This window comes from Andrographis paniculata, unplaced genomic scaffold (assembly GCF_009805555.1).
Source record: "Andrographis paniculata isolate CXL003 unplaced genomic scaffold, ASM980555v1 Contig73END, whole genome shotgun sequence".
Classification (NCBI taxonomy): Eukaryota; Viridiplantae; Streptophyta; class Magnoliopsida; order Lamiales; family Acanthaceae; genus Andrographis; species Andrographis paniculata.
Window position 1 is genome coordinate 272491 of NW_026137610.1, and position 22668 is coordinate 295158.

At 36.3% G+C, this 22668-nt stretch overlaps 4 protein-coding genes across 4 annotated transcripts; 3 read left to right on the top strand and 1 right to left on the bottom strand.

The window, feature by feature from the left end:
- The first annotated feature begins 8728 nt into the window (after positions 1-8728).
- LOC127265739 (eukaryotic initiation factor 4A-11-like) lies at positions 8729-11709 on the top strand. The gene is made up of 5 exons (XM_051295710.1): positions 8729-8886; positions 9520-9598; positions 9705-9811; positions 10100-10530; positions 10767-11709. The coding sequence occupies exons 2-5, from the start codon at positions 9531-9533 to the stop codon at positions 11400-11402; spliced, it is 1242 nt and encodes a 413-aa protein (XP_051151667.1). The 5' UTR covers positions 8729-8886; positions 9520-9530; the 3' UTR covers positions 11403-11709.
- Positions 11710-12255: 546 nt separating this feature from the next.
- On the top strand, positions 12256-12618 carry LOC127265410 (uncharacterized). The gene has a single exon (XM_051295189.1). The coding sequence runs from the start codon at positions 12256-12258 to the stop codon at positions 12616-12618; it is 363 nt and encodes a 120-aa protein (XP_051151146.1).
- A 1108-nt stretch (positions 12619-13726) lies between these two features.
- Positions 13727-16719, top strand: LOC127265740 (probable magnesium transporter NIPA9). The gene is made up of 9 exons (XM_051295712.1): positions 13727-14096; positions 14692-14790; positions 14873-15002; positions 15233-15321; positions 15627-15683; positions 15762-15820; positions 15912-16032; positions 16150-16298; positions 16369-16719. The coding sequence occupies exons 1-9, from the start codon at positions 13986-13988 to the stop codon at positions 16577-16579; spliced, it is 1026 nt and encodes a 341-aa protein (XP_051151669.1). The 5' UTR covers positions 13727-13985; the 3' UTR covers positions 16580-16719.
- Positions 16720-17403: 684 nt separating this feature from the next.
- Positions 17404-20762, bottom strand: LOC127265741 (cytokinin riboside 5'-monophosphate phosphoribohydrolase LOG8-like). Its single transcript, XM_051295713.1, has 9 exons — positions 20265-20762; positions 20064-20133; positions 18858-19059; positions 18672-18769; positions 18500-18530; positions 18232-18331; positions 18056-18126; positions 17825-17974; positions 17404-17696 (listed from the first exon to the last, which is right to left on the bottom strand). The coding sequence occupies exons 3-9, from the start codon at positions 18984-18986 to the stop codon at positions 17631-17633; spliced, it is 645 nt and encodes a 214-aa protein (XP_051151670.1). The 5' UTR covers positions 18987-19059; positions 20064-20133; positions 20265-20762; the 3' UTR covers positions 17404-17630.
- Between the last annotated feature and the right edge of the window lie 1906 nt (positions 20763-22668).

Here is a 22668-nt window from a genome sequence, read left to right on the forward strand (position 1 = left end):
ATATATACTTAGATAGAGCATTATGCATATATCTATAATATATACTTAGATAGAGCATTATGCATATATCTATAAAGCATCAGATATATTTTTATAAAATACAATATATATTTAATAGAACACAAGACATACTTTTATAAAACACTAGATATATTTTCTAGAGCATCGGTTTAAAATTTAGACAAATTTAAGAGATTCTTATTTTACATAATAAGAATATAATGCATGTCCACCCGTTAATGATAATCCAAATTTGTTTCTATGAAGATTCAAGCTCAAAGTTTTTTAAGATCATAGTACACTTGAAGTTACTAAAAAGAGAATAAAATGATTTATTTAAAGAATATTTTTTTTCACCTCAATTACAAATAAGAGTTTTATCTCAAAAAAAATTATTAAAAAAAAAATACAAAAGAACGAATCTATGAACTCGGTTTGCTTGATTATTAATTAAGATTGTGGTTGGAAATTGAATTCTACTATTTGAAATAAGACATTGTTTAGGTAAGAATTGAGTTTTTTTTTTTTTTTTTTATAATATATATTTAATTAAAAATAGATTGAATAATTAAAGTATATTAAAAACTGTATTTTAATGAATATAGATATAAATTTTTAATAATAAAATCATATATAATACTAATAAATAGATTATATAGTTATATGTAATTAGTATAAATTAAATTTATAAAAAAATTATGAAATTTTAAATATATATAAATATTTGAAATAAAATAAAATTAGGAGCACAACCAACTCCAACTCAAGTGACAATGCCAAACACACCTTTATTTACTTAATTCAAATTATTTCGTGTTTAATATATAAAAACAAAAAGCTCATGATATATATTTTTATTCTCATTTGGAAAACGGAAAGAGGAAAGTTGTTTAACATCACTATCACCCAAATACGAATTCGATTTTGAGTTGTGCATACGTGTATACAAAGTTGCACATCTATATATATATATATATATAATCTTAGAAATTTTCTATAGATAAATTATTTTTTAAAAATATCTTTTATATATATTCGATTTATATACGACGGTTATTTAAAAAAAATCATGTAATTTTTCTATTTTCTATATATTGACGGAAAAAAAAAAAAAATTGGTATAGTGTTTGATTTGTATATACCATAGCCAATCCATTTGTTTAGATATTTTGAGGTATATTTTATTTAAAAAATTTATATAATAAAAATAAATTATTAAATACAGTGTTTGATTAGTATTTTTAGTTTAAATTATTATTTATGTTAAATATGAAAAATATATTCCTAATATAAAAATCTCTAATATATTTTCTTTTATTAAATATTCTTTTTTTTGAGTTGATATAATATATATATTTCATGAGAACATAAACATATATTATATTTTTTTTATAATATTAATTGAGAATTATGTATATATATTTGTTGGAATTTCAAGCATAAATAATTATATATATATTTATCCCAAATGTAGTTTAATGCTATGAGTTATAGAGATAGTAAGTCTAAACAAATTAAAATTACTTATAATAAATTTGGAGGTGGATTTGGTATTAATGAGTAAAAATAAGTATTGTGATATATATATATATATTTAACTTTTCCTCTTTATTGAAATATTTTGGATTTAAATTTTTTTGTTAAAATGAAATGTTATTGCTTCTAAACTTTAAAATATTAAAAAAAAAAAACCAAAATCTTATTTATATTAAAATTCACCATACGTATTTATATAATACAAATACAACATTTAACCAACAACACATGCTATAGTCTCATACAACACACTTATAATTATGAACAAATAATACATAATTTTATATTGTATATAATAAGAATATGTCTTATTTGTATATATTTACAAAATTAGTACGGTATTAATATTTTCAATTAAGCACTGTAAACGTTGCCATAATTATGCAATATATTAACTATTTATAAATGTAATGTTAACTCAAGATACATAAAATGCTTTGTATAATTGCTCAGAATAATACCTTTTACTAAATTATTGCTTATATACTCTTATATTATTTAATACGCCACATGTAGATGAATGCTAGAAGAACCCTCCACCATAATCTTGTATTAAAACTAAATATTAAAACGAAGTCCACTATCTTTTTTACTGTACATCCATAGTAATATTATTCTTCCAGTGCTCAATCAAAAAGGTATTAACAAATGACTTTGAAGTTACAAATTTCATTCTATCCATATCCATCTTATCACGTGCACACTTGGAGGAAAATTACATATCAAGTATATATCATATCCAAATGCATATCTTTTTATTTATCCAAAAAAAAAAAAAAAAAAGTTTGCTATATCTTTTTTCTATTTTTTTTTTTTTAAAAAAAAATCTTCATTATCATAATCCTGACGCGATCCTATGATCACGAAGATTTCCAAAAGAAGACAATTCATGTCGGAACATTAAGTACTATATAATAATCCATGTACTATGAACTAAGAATCCATGTACTAACAATCATAAAATACTTGCTATAAATTATAAATAAATAAAAAATCTCAACATATGTACATGAATTTTGTTATACTTATTAGCTATATAAATACATCTTATGGCCAATTATTTTCTTTGTATAGAAATCAACAAAAGAAGACATCTTACTTGTCGGCAATGTAGTTGGATCTTGTATTGAATTTATTTTAAAATGATATCATTAAACAATGACTCACCATTTGTTTACTTATGATTTTTTTTTTTACAATTTTTTTATTAGGCATTCTATCAATTTTTCTAAAAAATAAAATAAATGTATTATAAAATTACACATTTATTGTTTGATTGAATCCCCAGCATTATTTACTCCCATATCTATATCTTATATCCGTTGTATTTAATTAAGCAAGATATATAATGAAGGGATAGGGAGAAAGAATGGTATGGGCAATGCGCATGTATGTATGTATAAGCTAAAAAATATGGAATATATGTATTTGACTTTTTCCCAAAAATGGGATCGAAACTTTATATTTGAGGAGAATAAGGACGACGTCAATAGATTTGATTTTATGCTTTCCAAAGTTGATTTGCTGCAGTTAGTTAGTTCCATCATTTAATCTTCTTAATAAATAATATATTAATTGATGATCTCCTCCGCTCCATACGTTAACATTAATTAATTAGGTAGGAATTGCATTAATTGGTTTATAACGAGATGATTCGAGTCGAGAGAATTATGAATTAATTGGCTGGCTGGCGGAATATATATATATGATTGATTTAATTAATAAAAAGGGGAATAGGGCGAAGAAGTCAGCTCTCAGCAGCAGCAGCAGCAGCACTCGAGAATTGTCTTTAGGAAAGAAATGAAAATTAAATGAAAAGATAAAGAGATAAAGGATGTATGATATGATATATATGGCCAATAGGGAAAGAACACACTCTCACAGGGAGGAGTGTGTGTGTGTGTGATTCATATATATTGTGACTCATGAGTGGTAGCCGTATATATAAAGTATAAACCCACGCCAGCCGATATTATATATAATATATATATATATCTATATCTAGACAGAGAGAGAGAGAGAGAGAGCATGTTGTGGTGCGCCTCCATATATATTAAAGCAGCTCAATCAAAGTATATATGCTTTTCATTATTTTATGTACACTATTGAGGCCAAGAATCAATTGACTGCTGTCCCAAAGGCGCAGTTTGCGGGACTCTCTATCTCTCTCACGCACACTTATACATACATACATACATACATATATATATATATATAGAGAGAGAGAGAGAGGGAGATTTATCCCCCATCGACACACATGTTCCCCCTCCCCACCACCTCCTCAATCTGACATCTTGCAATGGGAATGGGAATGTGAATGTGAATCTGAATGTTCAGTGGCACCCCATAATCCCATCCCATCCCATCCCATTCACAAATATTATTATTATTATTATTGGTATAAAAATGAATTTACTTTAATCATGCATGCATCTAGCTAGCTATTTATATAATATATACATGTGGCCGGGCCTCTCTCTCAAAGTGCCAAGGTTACGACTTACGACTGGTTTAATTAAAGCACCAGCACATATAATTAGCATCATATATGAATTAACTATATAAGATTATGTCATCCCACTCATTATTATTCTTTTCAAGAGAGAAACGCATCTAATAATTCTATCTATCTATATATTTTGAGAGAAATTTTCAGTTATATATATATATATAATTTAGGGATATGATTTAAATATTACATCATATATTTAAATATATGATTTAGATATTATTGGCATAGGTTTAGTCTATAAATATCCATTTATTATCACTTTAACATGTGCGTGCGTACTTTATAATAAAATTTCTGGCTTGCACCGCCACCAGACGTAGATCATCGTGTTCGAACTGGGTTACCAAATTCTTGTGTTCTTTTGTCTTGATTTCCGGGAAATTTAGGGTAGATTGAATCCCTTGTGACCTGCGGAGGTGCCTTGTGTCGAAAGTCTCTTGGCGGTGTTGAGTCGGTCCTGACTGGTAGGTCAGACAGCGGGTTCCTTTGATAGGCGGTGCAAGGTGGACATAGAAGGATAAGGGTTTCGACAAACGCAGCGGAATATCTAATGTGCTCTCATATCAAGTGAACCTTAGGTTTGTTTGTGGGAGTCAAGATGGACGAAGTCGAGTAAAAGAAGATCGACATGAAGACAATAAGTGCGGTTCGACTAACCTTTAGGAGAATATTTCGACTGAATTTAGATTTGAGGCAAAGGCAAAGGGTGAAGATCAAGAATGGTCAAAGTTGAAGCCGAAAGACAAGAAATATGTAAGTCAGATGGTATGTTGGAATTGCAAGGGCACTTAAAACGAGAGTGCGGGGCGCCGGGGAATGATCAGGGTTCAGCAAACGCAGCAGATGAGATATCCGATGTGGTGTGTCAACAGTCCAATTGAGTCATGGATCTTGGTCTCAGGAGCATCATTCCACTCATGCAGTGATTTGGGAATTATGAAATTCTATGCCACAGGTAATTTTGGTATTATCTATCTTGCAAATGATGAGACATTGAAAATTGTAGATAAAGGAATGATTCGAATCAAAACATCGAATGGTGAGGAGTGAGATTGAATGGCGTGAGCCATGTTTTGGGTCTGAAATGAAATCTGATTTCCGTTGAACAATTGAATGAGGCAGGTTACTCGACAATTTTTTTTTTTTAAATTAAGTCGTGGAAGATAACCTAAGGATCCATTGTGGTGGCACAAGGGAGAAGAGATGGAACTCTGATGAAAACCATGCAAGACGGAATCAGTTTCGTGGCCATAAATAATGACACAAATTTATGGCATTCTCGTCTCGGACACATGAGCGAGAAGGGGATAGGGAAGTTCATGTCAAAAGGAAGATTGCCACGTCTCTAAGTCCGTCGATATTGGAGTATGCGAAGACTGTATCTTTGAAAAGTAACGAAAGTTGGCGTTCTCAAAGGATATGAGAGACCTGAAAAAGAAAATGTTGGAGTTGATTCATATGGACCTGCGGGAACCAACTTTTGTATCGACCCTTGGAGGCTCATAGTACTACCCCGTGGTCATTGACGACGTTACAAGGAAGGTATGAGTATATTTCTTTAAGTGTAATGATGATACTTTTGATACCTTTACCTTTATGAGATGGAAAACACGTGCAGTGGAAGTAGTGAGCCGATTTATGAGACTGAAAGACAATCTAAGGTGGGTGACCTTAGATGCTTGACGTTGTCATTGCGGATGAAGTAAAATGTTGAAGTGGAAGATGAAATCAGTCTTCAAGTGAGAAATTGTTGGGATATGAATCATGATTATATCCTAAAATTTAGGGATATGATTTTAGATATTATTGCATAAGTTTAGCCTATAAATATCCATATATTTTTATTTTTAACAAGCGTCTGCATACTTTATAGTATAATTTCTAGTTTGGCAGCATCTCCGGATGTTGATTGAACTGAATTACCAAATTTTTGTGTTCTTTTATCTTTGTTATTTCATCTTAATTTCCTGAAAATATCCGTAACGTAACGACAATAATCACTTAATCTAACATATATAACACCTAAGAGTTGAATTTTGATTATAGCATATATTATGGCAGGGTGGTTCCAGCCGCACAAAATGATTTGAGTTCAATTCTTATATACGGCACGCAACGTTAAATGATGGAACAGTGAGGATTGCATGTGCACTGTAGCTGCTGCTGCGGATTAATATATATATATATTATCAATTAGTAAATAAAAAATTGGGGACTGCGCCGCACACCGCTCACTCATTGGCTGATTCACAACTAATAGTAATAATAATACATTATTATTATTATCAATAGAGTAGTAGCAGTACAGTACAGTACGTAATTAAGTAGCCACTAGCTCTTAACTTAGGTGATGGGCAGGCCGGGTGTCTTGTTGTCGTGTCATATGATAAGAATATGATGGATTGTACTATTCTAGTTTAGTTGGTTGGTTTAGTGAGTGATAGTTAGTTATTAGATATTTATTTACTCCAATTCCAATATATATATATATATATATTTTTATATATATATATTCTCCTTCCCAGTGCAGTTCAATTCCCACAACTATAATCAGACTGCACTGCAGTTGGGACATGTATCTATATATATATATATATATATATACTTCTCAATAAAATAAAATAAAATTAAATAAAATTGTAACAAGCTAATTAAGGGAGGGATTCCTTTGAGATAATAACTTTGGGATTTCATTATTTTACCCTTGAGGCAAGTTCGCGCTATCTAACGTCTATCTTTGGGTTTTATTTTTATTTTTATTTTCTTTGTATTAGATTTATTGTATTTAGGAATATGTGAGAAAGATTTTTTTTAATCTTTAATATTTTCTATATATATAATAATATATTTACAATGCATATAAAAATATTTTAGTATTAATATATGATTATTTTTATTATGATATACTAAAATGGATACACTATGGAGCAAAGGTACATCAGATGAAGATAGATGAAATATGGGGGTTCATCTGCCACAGGTGTGGAGGTTGGACTTGTGACACTAGGGTCATAGAATCAAATCCATTTTAGGTGAATAGTTGCATCATATGATATAAATAGGTGTTGATACGATGTTTTGAATGTAAAATTGATTTTTAGTATAATATAAAAAATAAAAAATAGGTGTTTGATTTAATATTTTTAGGAAAAAAATGGGATGAATAGTATATTTAAAATCCATTGCATCACTCTAATTAAAAATATCTTTTCTCGTCATATTACTTAATTATCAATTTATTCTACTTTATATTATTCACATAAATTTTTATGTCGAAAACCAAATGTCCCACTATATGTGGGACACGGTAACTATTAAATATCAATTTAATTTTAAAAAATCACATCAATATATATTTATATCACATCATATATATATATATATACATAGATGTTCAGATTGACCATCTCACCTACAAGTCTAAGATGAGTCAACCAACATGCCAATGCCACCAAAAAAAATTTGCAAACGGACGACGACAAATGAAAAACGGTGGGACTCTATTTTGATCATATAATATAGTATCAGAGTTTTAGATCTCGAGTTCGAGTATCACCGTCCCTAATTCTGATCATTTAACATGCATTAAGAGTCTTAAGTCTCGAGTTCGAGTTCGAGTCCCATGTCCCCTATTTTGTCGTCGTCTACATGCAAGTTTCGTTTAATGACATCTATTTCCCTTGCATGTAAGGGGACCTATTAGTCGACTCTCGTTTATAAGTAAATAAATAAATGATGTTTATCCCTAATAACTTAAGCCTATGGTTGAGACCCTCGTTCTAAAATGACACCTTACTATATACATTGTTCTTATATTTTGTGTGGTATGAAACTAACATTAAATTTTGCAGTCACTCTCTCTGTATGATGAGAATTAATAAGTGCAGCCGGCCGAATCGAGTTAAAGCTTTCTGGGTGGCTCCAATTATATGTATATATATATATATATATGTTGAATGAAAAGCTACCCAACTTGCAGATGTGCTGTTCTGTGTTGATTGATTCATGATAAGAATCTTGTGGCATATGTGTGAGGCAATTTGCAGGGAATTAGCTAGAAGATATGAATATATATATAGAGATATAGATATAGATATGTATTGTATTTGTATGTAGGCATTGTTTGTGGTGAAGCTGCAATTCGGCCTTTTTCCAGCATGTTCCTTCATTGCTGATTTCTTCTGCTTTTTAATTTATCTATCTATAGATATATATCATATCTATATCTCCTTCCCACTTTTGCTTTCGGCAATTGGCTGGGAAATGTTTTGGTTGGGACCATTCCTCCCACGTGGCACCATCACCACACAGATAGATAGAGAGATGTCTTTTTTCTTTATGTGGCTGCACCCCATCCACGAAAGCACCATTGCATCTCATCTTCTGCAATGATGAAGAATAGATTGAGCATCCCCCAGGCCCCAGTCATCAACCTAGGCTAGCTCGTCCATCTGCAATCTATTATGCATTTTTGCAGACCTGAATGGGAATGGGCCCCCAAACAAATAGCTTACTAATTAGTCCATTCTCCTTATGGGCTCAAGTTCTTGATGGGTTCGATTGAGTCCAAGTTCAACAACTACACACCATTACCAAAACGGTCGAGAGGGAAGGGGTAGAAAGGGGAATTCCAGTGGAAACTGAGGGGCCGTTTTGGGATTAACCCAACCCCTAAAAGCAGCGCACTGCCTTTCTTCTCTTACATTTCCCTTCCTGCTCGTTTCTCCATTACTCCGCGGCGTAGATCCGAGGAGTTTTGGAAACAGTCTCTGCAATTCAGCCATACCCTTTGTTCTTCACAGCATCCAGGTTTTCCCCCCGAATTTTAACGCTGTCAGGTAACTTGATCGAAACCGATTTCAACTAATCTTTTTACTAGTGCATGATTGGCAACTCTGGGGAAATTTGTAGTTAGTTACGGTTGCGGAGATTTTTATCTGTGATGGAGTTCTTATATCTGCAGTTACGACCTTTTTTTGGCTTGGTTTGATTTGGCTTTTGTGTTAACTTGTGAAAGATCTTATTTTTATTTAATGTTATAAGTTCTTATTTACACTAAGTAGTTATTTGACGTGACTTGTTCAGTATTATCTTTTACTTTTTATTTTGTGTTTCATGGATGCCTGCCGACATTTGTACTTCTGTTTGGCGGTAGCCCTTAGGCTTTGTTAGTGTTTTTTCTTGGAAGCATAAGTTTTGCGTCGCTTTTGTGGAGGTAGTGAAAACTTGAAATAGCTTATGTCGCTGTTTTACTTGTGATAAGTGAGAACTTCTGTTTTTTGGTTTTGTGGGTTTTGGTTTTTTGGTTTTGTCAACCAACGGGGATACTTGTTCGTTACATTTGCCTAAAGAGCGACCTTAATTTTCTTCTTTCATGGCATCTGTGCTATTGTCATGCTGAATGAAGTTTAGTCTAGTGCATATATCTTGCCCCTGCATATCTAGTTACCTGCATTTGTTCTTGTTTTCAGTTTCTGCAGTCATGGCTGGAATGGCACCAGAAGGTTCTCAATTTGATGCCCGTCAGTATGATTCCAAAATGAGTGAGCTGTATGTTCCCACCTCCCAGCTTTTGGTATCCAAGCATTTATTGCTTGCTTTAAGAACTGTTTCAACTTTGTAACATCCTACTTGTCCTCACTTATCTGTGAAACAGACTTGCAACTGATGGTCAGGATTTCTTCACTAGTTATGATGAGGTGTATGAAAGTTTTGATGCAATGGGCTTGCAAGAAAATCTTCTTAGGGGTATCTATGCCTATGGTACGTGAATATTGGCTCTGTTATCTGTTGGATAAATTTCATTTTCCTTAGTTTGTGCCATTTTTATGTATTCCATGTTTTGATTTTTCTCTTTGCCAAACAATTATAAGTTATGCAACTGTTTGCATGCCTACACCTGTGCCTGTATTTTTTCTTGCTCTGCTGATTAAAATAATAATAATAATAAATCATTGTTATTCCTTGACAGTCTGATATGCTCTGTGTGGGGCTTTTCTTTTGAGTTTTCTCAATGGAGAATTAATGGTTTGTGATTGTATCGTTTTGAAGGTTTTGAGAAGCCTTCTGCAATTCAACAAAGAGGGATTGTTCCTTTCTGCAAGGGCCTTGATGTGATTCAACAGGCACAATCTGGGACCGGAAAAACTGCAACCTTTTGCTCTGGAATTTTGCAACAGCTGGATTATAACATTGTTGAATGTCAGGCTCTAGTTTTAGCACCCACACGTGAACTTGCACAGCAAATTGAGAAGGTTATGCGTGCACTGGGTGATTATCTTGGTGTAAAGGTTCATGCTTGTGTTGGAGGCACCAGTGTCCGTGAAGATCAGCGGATCCTCTCTAGTGGGGTTCATGTTGTTGTTGGCACTCCTGGGCGTGTGTTTGACATGCTGAGGAGGCAGTCCCTGCGTCCTGATTACATCAAAATGTTTGTATTAGATGAAGCTGATGAGATGCTTTCAAGAGGATTTAAGGATCAGGTCTGCCTCATATATTTGTTTTTTATTTTATATCCTAATATGGTCTTCCTTGCAGGACCATCTTATTACATTGGTCTGTGCTGTATGTATTTCCTTTTTGTTCTTGGGCAATGATTTGGTTGCTTCAACTGTTATGGGCTTTGTTGCTTTTTTCAGCTTATATGCCCTCCGTTCGATTCTAGTCTGTTTAGCCTTGTGCGTGTTTTATATCTAATGTACATGATTTGTCTGCCCAGATATATGACATCTTCCAGTTGCTGCCCCCCAAGATCCAAGTTGGTGTATTCTCAGCTACTATGCCGCCAGAGGCCCTTGAAATTACAAGGAAATTCATGAACAAGCCTGTCCGAATTCTCGTGAAGCGTGATGAGTTGACCCTAGAGGGTATCAAGCAGTTCTATGTTAATGTTGACAAGGAGGAGTGGAAGCTCGAAACCCTCTGTGATCTTTACGAGACCCTTGCCATCACCCAAAGTGTCATCTTTGTTAACACCCGGCGCAAAGTTGACTGGCTCACTGATAAGATGCGTGGCCGTGATCACACTGTATCTGCCACACATGGTGACATGGATCAAAACACTAGAGATATCATTATGCGAGAATTCAGATCTGGTTCTTCGCGAGTTCTCATCACCACCGATCTCCTAGCCCGTGGTATTGATGTTCAGCAGGTCTCCCTTGTTATCAACTATGATCTGCCAACACAGCCTGAGAACTACCTCCATCGTATTGGACGAAGTGGGCGGTTTGGCAGGAAAGGTGTTGCAATAAATTTTGTTACTAGTGAGGACGGGCGCATGCTTCTCGACATACAGAAGTTCTACAATGTCGAGATTCAGGAGTTGCCAGCCAATGTTGCGGATCTCCTGTAATGCAGTTTTGTGACCCCCCGGGGTCTAATTGCTCCTTATCCTATATATTATTTGGTTTACTCGATGTTATGGACCATGGTTGAAGATCTAGTGCATGGAGGTGGGTTCTCATCTCCCAATCTAGTTGCAGTTTCGAACTACTATTGTGAAATTTTGGTTTGTTTTTGTATTTTGTCCAAAGCAAACTGCAGATTGGGCTGATGATCAACTTTTCTTTTCTGTCTGAAAAAGTTTGAATTTTTCATTCTGTATTTGAGGTTCTGTTTAGTGGATTATTTCATCTTAGAAGATATTTAGGACCTGGTAATTTTGCTTGCACGTTGCATGAGCACATGCATCATCAGATGTCGTAGTTTTTAATGTTGCTAGTTGTGTTAAAATGTGAATTTTAATTTGATGTGTCAAAGTTGACGTCTTGACCGTAGCTTGTATGGGCTGGTGTGAAAGCATAGGCAAATGAGTATGCAAGCCAAACTACAGCAATATCTGGTCCAAGAACTCAGCTATGATCGTATCTCACTTTCTTATTTTTGCATTGGCAGCAGCACGCAATTAGGGTCCTACAAATTGATTACGCAAGTAATTTGAATTGATAGAGATCTTTTAAATTTTAATAAGTAATTGTGATGCACGATATTTGAAGGGTTGACTGGTCAACGTTTGATCTCGTATCACTGTTACTGAGAGAATAAAATAAAATGTGGCTGTCCAAAGAGAAGCTCATCTCCCCTCTCTTCCTTGTATTGTTTGCTCTAATGTGTATATATATACATATATAACAGGGCGACCAAAACCATTAAAAGAAACTCCTCTCTCTCTCTCTCTCTCTCTCTCTCTCTCTCTCTTTCTCTCTATGGCAAATTACAGATCAAATTCCTACAGCAGTAGCAGTGGACAAATGCAAATAGAGCCTTACAGTTGGACAGGCAGAGCCATCGCCAGGCCTAATGATTTCAGGTCTTACAGCTACAGTGCGACTACTTCACAGTACTATGGGATGCCCACGTCGCCGCCTCTGAAGATAAAGAAGGGGAAGATTGTTGATGGGTCAGCCAGCAGCCGATCTTGGAGTGCTTTCAGCGACCCTGAATTGCAGAGGAAGAAGAGGGTGGCCAGCTACAAAGTCTACTCTTTGGAAGGCAAAGTCAAAGGGTCCTTCAGGAAGAGTTTCAGGTGGCTTAAACATAGATACACCCAGGTGGTCTATGGATGGTAGGATGATGATGATGATGATGATTTGAACAACTCATTTAATTTTCAGGAAATAATCCTTCACTTTTTTATAAAGTTATTCAAACGATTATACATACATATGATCGTGGTGTGAACTGTGGGCATAGATACAAGGAATATGCTGTTAATTAGTTGAGTTTGAGTCGATGCTTTTGCGCTGCTTTTGTTGGACTTGGAATGAAAGAAGCAAGCTGTTTTACAGGACAGAAACGCTACTGCAATTTCTCACTCTTTTATCTTTAATAAGACTGCCGATATTTAATTCTGCGTTGGTCCCATGTGGTTTTTGCTTAGCAGCCATTTGTTTGCTTCTTGGGGAGGAAAATGATCGGATTTGAGGTAAGTGCATATATAAGCCATCATCTGTTCAGTGTGCTGTACTGGTGGTGAACCTCGGCCTCGGGTTCTTGACTTGTCCGATCAAACATCTGTAATGAGTTCAACTTCAAGCGCCATTTGATTTGGTTTGATGTATGTTTTGTTTTCGCCTTATACATTACCGTTGACTTTAACTAGCATCATTTCGCTTGTCTGATATGATATCAGCATAGTTCCAACTTCCTACTCCTTCCTTCCTATCTGTCTACTTTTCTTCCTTTTTTTTTTGATAACGAAATCTGCCTACTTTTCTTGACAAAGCACGCTCTTGTCTACAGCTTGTGATGGAATAGTGCATTGACGAACTTTCGTTACACCTAAACAAGAAGGAATAACTTGAGAGAATATTCTTGCCCACATCAACAATCCAAATACACAAGTAAATAATAAACACCCAATATCCCTAAATACATATATATATATATATATATATATTACCAACCGCCTCGGCTTGTTGTGGCACCAAAGAAATGAGGAGAGAGCATTCGAAAAAATAGCAAGCTGCTTTTCTCACATCATTTTTCAAAAAAAGGGTGAATTAATCATCTTCGTAATTCAACCCAATCCATCTAATCTGCAGCAATCTGTATACGGACAGACAGACATGTTTTATTTCTTTCTAATCAGCTAGGAATGTATTGGGAGAGATCTGACCTTTATTTGAAAAGAGGTATCCATTCCGTATGAAGTATTAAGGGAATGATTATCTTAATCCATGATTTCTCTCGAGACAATAAAATATACTCCTACTAGAGTGATACATACAATTTCGTTTTAAGTTTAATCCACCCAGCCCGGAAACCGACAGCTAAACCGCAGGAACTGAAACGAAAAACGATGGATCTACCCAACATTAGAGCAGAGGATATCTCACTATTATAATTTATCTATTCGACAAACGCTACAATTTTACCCAAATATCAGCGCCGCGAATAAAGATCACATGGACGCGAGACCGTGAGGTAAACAGAGATGTGGGAATCAATTTGCTTAACGATAGCGGCCACCGCCGGGAATAACATCGGCAAAGTCCTCCAAAAGAAGGGCACCCTAATTCTTCCGCCCCTCTCTTTCAAGATCAAGGTACGTAGTGCACGAGGCCGGGGTTTCGATTGATGTTTTCTGTATTCTTCCTACTCATCATACGCGAATAGTGGTTGCTGGTCTTGCTGCTCTGACTTAAATTCTTAGACTGCGTAGTTCACGATGATTGGATTTTCTTTCGGCTACACCAAATTATCCTTCGTTTTTGCGGGTTTATTTTGGTTGAGGGGTTACGGATTGGTGCTACATTTATATTCAGATTCAGAATATTGTCAGATCTTGTTTAGATTGAGATAGATGAATCTTAGAATGTAAGGCTGGTTTTCGGCAATTACATAGTTGGTAATGATTGACCAAGAAATGTTCATGAACGATCCATCCCCGAAATGAACGATCTTTACTGAGATGCTCAAGTGATGTTTTCTTGGTTCGAATTAGATGCAACTCGGGAGATTGCATTGGATAATTTTTAATTGTGAGGACATTATGTTTCCTGACCCTTAAATTTGCATCTGTCTCTCTTTCCCTTTTCTTTGCCAATGTTGTCTTCAATTGAAGGAAATTGTTTGAGTGTGCTTGTAGTATTCAATTGCATAACTGAAACAGATGTAAAAACTGGTCTGTACCAACACAGGTCCTAAGGGCGTATGCTTCTAACAGAACATGGATCATTGGATTCCTAATGGATATTGGTGGAGCTGTCTTGATGCTTCTCGCACTATCTCAAGCTCCTGTAAACCTCATCAAACCACATTTTAATCTTCATGTCCTGTTATAGGGATAAATAATGATCTGATTCTGAGATTTTGAAACAGGTATCAGTCATTCAACCTGTTTCCGGGTGTGGGCTTGCAATTCTTTCAGTTTTTTCTCATTTTTATCTGAAGGAGATCATGAACGCTATTGATTGGGTTGGTATAGTTTTGGCTGGAATTGGAACTATAGGTAATGCAAGCTCTGTGGAGCGCAAGAAATTTTTAACTGCATTTAGATACTTTTTTCCTTAGAAGGTTTAACAAATGCATTTTACATGATCACATCTGACTTCCATTGATCCTGTAATGGCTTTCATGTGTCAGATTGAATGGTATTTGTATTTTGTATAGTTTCTCAGAATAATTTCTACCTCCATTCTGATCCACATGCTCTTAAATTTTTTTGTGATATCCCCTTAGGTGTTGGTGCTGGAGGAGAGGAGCAGACAGCTTTGCCGATCTCAGTTTTCCATTTACCATGGCTAGCCTTTGTTGTGGCATTCTTGTTTGTAGGTATCTTACATTAATTTTCAGCATCTATTATAAAGCTTTTATCTTCTTAACACAGAAATCAAAGTATAAATCCGTGCTATGATTGCAAGCATATCCTGTCCTGCTCCACAATTTACCCCCAAGGAATCTTTCATCTTCTAATACCAAATTGCTGACTTTTTTAGATACATTTTTTCTCAACTTTTACATTTTCATGGGTGAATGTCTTTTACTGTCATTCAATTGGTCAAAGCAAATGTAAAATGTGGATATTGTTGATTTGCTCATTTTAAAGGATCTTGATCTCACTCGCTTATTGCAGGTACTTCTTAATGGATGGCTTCGTGTGTTTAGACGCCAAAGAAGAGAACAAGAGTTGGTAATGTAGCTTCCTTATCTTATGAACGAACTTCAAGCCTTTATAAACTTGATGTGACTATCCACTATTACCCCGCAGATGCAATATGAAGTGGTTGAAGAAATCATTCATGGTTTAGAATCTGGCATTTTATTTGGGTACTAATTTAGTTGGATCCTTGTTGCTTGATTCCTTATAAAAATCTCTCCACGAGTTTACATGGAAGAAATATTCCAAATACAATTTCAGGCTTGCCTCTGTAATATCAAAGATGGGATTCATATTCATGGAGCAAGGATTTTCCAAGCTAGTGCTTCCTATTTGCATTGCGATAAGCATATCCTGCAGCGCATCCGGATTTTTTTACCAGGTAGCATAAATGCTGTTATTTCTTGATGTTGCTGTGTCCACCGACACCCTGGGATGTTATCAATATTCATACTCACAGCTTTTAATATAGTAACCACATTTTGCTTTCACCATACAGACCCGTGGTTTGAAGCATGGAAGGGCAATAGTAGTGTCCACATGTGCAGCAGTTGCTTCAATAGTAACAGGCGTCCTTGCCGGTATGTTCGCCTTGGGCGAACAGTTGCCTACAGCCCCAGTTGCTCGACTGATGCTTCTTCTCGGATGGTATCCAGTTTGATATTGTGTTGTAGAATATGCAAAGGTTTTATCTCATTTCACGAACCTTTCTGTGCAGGTTATTGATCATTCTTGGCGTTGTCCTGTTGGTAACGTCAACACGGCTGATGAGACACCTTCCAAGGCCATGGAGGCGCCTCGCTGGAGGTGGCAGCAGTGCGCATAGACAAACAGGTTCAAGCCGGGCAAGAGAAACAAATCCAAGCGCTGTTATCCAAGCGAGCACACTTCAGCATTTGATGTCTTCAACCTCGAAAGAGAAAGCCTGAGTAGTTTTCATTAAATGGATACTATAGAGAGAGAGACAGCTCGGATAGTGATGAGTAGTGTTCGTAGACAAGTAAATACGCCCCTGAAGGTGTGAATTTTTTGTCCCATCTCTGTGATTGACTTGCACATTCGTTTGATTTTGCCATGAGTTATATATATAATACAGAGGTTTGGAATTGCTCGACTCAAGGGTGCAGTGCAGTGTAGAATTAATTGTGAAAAGTGTAATGTGTAAGCTGTATTTTGGCTTCAATAATAGCCCATGGAATTGAGAAGTGGTGGATGATGGGATTATGATAGACTGAAATGATATGTGATCACAATGATAACATCAGGACATGATATGAGATGTGAAAGAAGACTCTACAAAATGCACAACCCAACCCAAACCTTCTGTCCACCTTAAAAACTCCAAACAACACTCAACCTCGTTTAGAACAATTTTGACCCAACCAAACCCACCAATCAAAACAAAACAATTCTTGGGTTGGGGCCGGGTGCGGCTCTTTCCAGTCATTCATTACCTACGTTATCCTTGAATTACTATCCATCTGTACCTGTTGTGTTGTCCCACTCCACTGCTAGCTTTTTCATCACTCATCATCCTAATTGGGTAGCGTCTTGAGTGTATGTATGTCTGCAATGTTGAGATCACAGAACATCAGAAAGAACATCTATGTGCTCTTAAACCTGATTTCGTGTGCAATGAAACCTGGTTTGATGGATAAATGGAGGACTCTTGACAAGAAAAAGAAAGAGAAAGCTTCTGACCCTAATGCCTTTCTATCTTTCTTCCATTCACTTAAAAGCTTCGGAAGTAAAGTAATTGACAACATGAAATCAAATTGCAACAATTCTAAAGCAAGCAAGAGAGAGGACCGACATCAATGGTGCTGAATCACAGCAAATCAGCTGAGTGTACGTTCTGTGCTATCTCAAAAAACAAACACACTGCACAATAACTTAATCACAACAGGAACAGGGGCGTGTATCTATGTATTATACATTATTAGTTAAAACCAGCTGACAAAAACAAGAATATCCAGTCCATCATGTATCTTCCAGTTCCATCTCCAAACCTGCAGGGGCGACAATGTCATGGAAACGAACATATACCTGCAGCAAATTAGGAAGATGATATATTTTTTAAAATTTATTTTTATGTTATTTTCAACTTGTGGATGATGAAATATATAAGGTAAAGAAAACAGATACATATATTATATATATATATATATATATACCTCCATCTCCATCTTTGTTAGAAGCTGTTTGGCAGTGGGAGCTGAAAGAACTATGCGGCGAGCAGCAGGTTCAATGAAGCCTTCTTCAACGCCTTTGTCGAATAGCTTCAGCAAAGAATCGTAGTATCCATCCACATTCAGCAAACCAACCTGTCCGTCAGTCCAGTCCACAAAATTAAAGCATATCATCAAAATGATTGATATATTGATTCAGTACAGTACAGTACGTACTGGCTTCCTATGAATTCCAAGTTGTGCCCACGTTATCATCTCCAGTAGCTCTTCCATGGTCCCGTATCCTCCTAACATGATGAATGGTATTATAATTAAGAACATACACAACACAATATTGAACTAATGGCTGTCTGAAAATAGACAGACTGCATTTTAATTAGTTATTTAACCACCAGGAAGAGCAATAAATGCTTCGGCCTCCCGCGCCATTACAGCTTTACGCTCGTGCATGTCCGCCACAATTTTGGTGTCGCCAACACTCTCTCCTGATATCTGTTAAGCATAGGCATAGGCATAAGTATAGACCACAGACATAGACATAGATAAAGACATTATCAGATAGATAGATATTCAGCTGAAACTGCAAATCCAACATTTGGATGTTCGTTGTCTGTCCATAAATTCCTAATTCAGTAAATGGCACGGTTACGTATAACTTACCTCAATGGGAACTAGAGCTTTGGGAATTACACTGCATGAACACAGACAAAGTAAACAGTTCATTAGTTATCTGTCTACCTAAGCTAGTTGAAGGGAAGAATACTACAACATCAAACCAAACCAAACCAGTGTGCTGTAGAATTTTGACAAGCCCTTATTAGTTATTACCCACCCAAGAACATGGCAGCCACCATCAGAGACTCTTCGGGAAATTAATCCCATTAGCCCAATACTACCTCCACCATACACCAAGTTTATCTTCCTATTCACCTGCAATCACATCATATCAGATCATAATGGTCCAATATGATCATGTGATCAAAGATTGCCAAGATAATGGAAAGCTGAAGAAACTGACCAGTTCATTTCCCAGGTTAATAGCAGCATCACTGAAGACTTTCCGGTGGCCCGAATTGCTTCCACAGAAGACACAGACTTTATTGAATTTGCTGCCTCGACTACTGCTGCTCGAATTGCTTGCCGCCATTTAACCTCAATTAATTAGCTGGTTCCCCCTCAGAAAGTCAGAATTTTACTAAATGTCTTCTCTCAGATAGAAGCTGTTAATATAATGGAATCAATACATTTATTGGAAAACTGTTTGCAAAGGCAAAGATGATAATGGTGTGTGAAGTGGACAGGACTTAATAAATAAATAGAAAAGAAAAGAAGACAATATCTATATCTAGGCATTTCTTGATTAACTGAGCAAATTAAAGCAGTTGAGCAAGGCAAGAGGGCTGAGAGCCTCTCTGCACACTGCTCAATCATTACAAGAAACAGTAGTAGCCCACATACTCACCGTATGTCGGCTTTGCCGAATTTTAATTAAAAAAATTAAGGGTGTATATCACAAGATTGACTGGGATCAAAGATAAGATTTTTGTCTTTAATTCCCTCTGTGTCATGCCAAATCCTGATTTAGCTTGCGTTCAAAATATATAATTAATGTGCTCTTTTGTGTGTATCTCCCCACCACCACCACCACCACCACCACCAGGAGGAGGAGGCTCCACTCATCACAATACAATATGGCTCCTGACATTAATGCAAAAGAATTCCCCACACATCACCTTTCTAACCATCTGTCTTTAATCTGTATGTATGCATATATATATATATATCGACATGACTCTCTGTGGGTTCTCTTTTCACACAACCGAATAGCCGATAGCCCTTGTGTGTGAGGGTGAGTTTTTTGTATTTTTTAAAAGAAGAAGATGATGCAGTTTAATTGATGGGACTGAAGAGGTCCCCTTTTCCTTGAACCATTTGTAAGGAGTTCCATTATTTTATTTATTTACTATTCACGTGGATTAATAAATTAAATGTGATGTTGATCAATATCATATCAGATTGCTCATCTATGCTGTAAAAACACCACTTCTATTGACATCTAGTAGCTTCAAATTGGAATTTGTGTATTTGCTAGATACATGAAAGAATATAATAATTAAGGCAGGCAGGCAGGCAGTCCACGTAAACCAAAAATTCTAATTTAGAATAATACTCATGAGCCAACAACAGTCGGTAAAAAAATTCAACCAAAGTAACTAATTCTAACCGTCAAATTTTAATGCTGTAGCTAGAATAGAGGTGCCCAACTTTGAACGTCGCCTTTCGTCCTCACAAACCTGAATTCCACCAATCGCAAATTTTGCATGAGAAAACAAAACTACTTTGCTGCAAATTCAACACACAAACAAATTTTCCAAAAAAATCAAAAAAAGAAAGGAAAAAAAATCTTTTGGAAGAGTAACCATACAGTAGCTGCTGCAAATCCCAGAAATATATTTGTTTGTAGTCTCCACTTTGGTACATATGTTCATGCTTGAAGAAATTCAATCGTGTCTCTGCGATCTTGGTGGTTCCCAGTTTCCATGGGGAAAAGAAATCCTTTAGGTCACAAGGATAGATGATCTGTTTGTATCATCCCTTTACATAACTCTACAAAAATTTTAAAAGAAAGAGAATGAACGATTCATCTGCTGATCTGATCACGAATTCTTCTTTTTTCTTGCATCAATTTGTTGCAGTTTCATTCCTCTGCGGTGTCTTAGGCCGCAAGAAAACCCCGAAACCGGACGAAAACGCCAATAAAGAAGATACAGCTGACCCCTCCAGCAGCGGAGGAGACGCCAAAGACGAAGACACCCCGCCGAGGGACAGTAAAGATACGTCCAACGGAAACGATGACGAGGAACCGCCGCTTCCGCCGCCGCCGGGGCGGTTCCACACGAGAACATATTCTTGCACACAGCATCATCATCACAGCCGGTCGAATTCGATCACGTCGAAGCTGGCGTCCAGCTTGAGCATGAAACTGCCAGGGCACGTCAACGGGATGGTGGGGAAGCAGATTTCCCGGCTGGAGGAGAAGGCTGCGGGGATCCGCGACAAGACGAAGTTAAAACACGAAGATTCCATATGGAAGAAGCAGATAATACTCGGGGAAAGGAATAAGGTTCCTGACGAAGACGAAGAGAGCATTGTGTACGATGAGAAGGGCAACAAAATTTCGACGTACCACCAGAGATCCAATAGCACTGTCTTGTCGTTTTCCAGGCCGCCCGACATCGACCCACCAGCCCCAGCTCCAGATTTGTCAAAAAAATAGGTACATGCTACTAGCTACAGTACACTGCACTCAACCCAATTAATACTAATATTCATTTATTATGTATATATATATATATCCATTCTGATCGCCCCTTTGGCATTTTGTATATATCCATCCATCGATCCAATGCTACTTGTTTTCTTCCACCATTCAAATTAATTAACACTGGTCAAAATGGACGCACGATCTCTTGTTAGCTTGTTCTTGAGTTTCTTCAATACGCATTATATTAGCATCTTCAACAAGCAGCTAGCCAGCAGCGTTTACAGATGATGTGATTCATGGATCTTCCTGAAAGCTTGATCTTGTCAGACCAGGGCAGTCGTCTAAGCTTGCAAGAACTAGGAAGTGTGCATATTCTGTTGGTAATTTTAATTTAGAATGTGGAGACTTCCATCTCGGTAACAAAATGTAGTATGTCGGAAGCTAATGACCGTCTCACCTAAAAGCTCGAACTTGTTAGGGAAACTAAGCCATTAGTTACATATCCCGCAAACGGGAGTCCTCAACACGCCCCCTCAGGTGCAAGTGGGTCTGCGAAACTTGCACATGCAAGTGCCACAAATGGGGACGGGCGGGACTCGAACTCGAGACCTAACCTAGGCTCTGATACCATGTCGGAAGCTAATGACCGTCTCACCTAAAAGCTCGAACTTGTTAGGGAAACTAAGCCATTAGTTACATATCCCGCAAACGGGAGTCCTCAACATAGTAAATTATATTAATTCCTCATAGTATAGTATCAGTGTGAATATATATATATATGATACAAAGTAGAATGGCTGCAAGAAGCGTTCATTCATTTGTTAGATGGACAATTAATTATATTGTATTTATTGCCCTTAAAGGTAGAAGTGGACATGAGGTGAGGTGGTGAATCTAATTTAATGAAGTTCAGCCAATCTGTGCGTGCGTGCAGTACAAGTATAAAAGCTCTTGACAGCCCGCAAGTTTCGAATTATAAACTCTGTGATGTTAAAAATGAAAAATAATGTACTTTGGGTTTTTATTAACGTTGTCGATTCATATATTCTGTATAATGTTCCAGGTGGATATGACATATAAATAATGTAATCCCGCAGAAAAAATTAATACTTCATCTTGTTGAATAAAAGTTGTTGAACAGCTTGCTTCTCCAGGTTCACTTTTATCGTATTTGACCAGACCAGACCAGACAGTGTGTTGCCAAATAGGAGTTTTGGATACTCTAATTGGTGAAGACAATGTGAAATAATTAAAAACAAGCAAAAGGGTAAAGACAAAAGTGGGTGGAAGTTCTAAACCTTGGGGCTCTCATGGCTGTGCCTGCCCTGCCCATATTAATTACAATATAATCACTACTGCACTCCATAGCCATGGGGAGGATAACCAAACCAAACCAAATGCACAATTGCCTTGGTTTGCATCAAACATCAATTGATTTCTGAGCTATCTATCATCAAACAAAGAGGTCCCCATTCTAAGAAAATTGGCAATGCCCCATTTAATGATTTTTCGCCAGATGGCAGATACCTCTCTCGTCTGTCACCATTGTTCTTTGACTACCCTG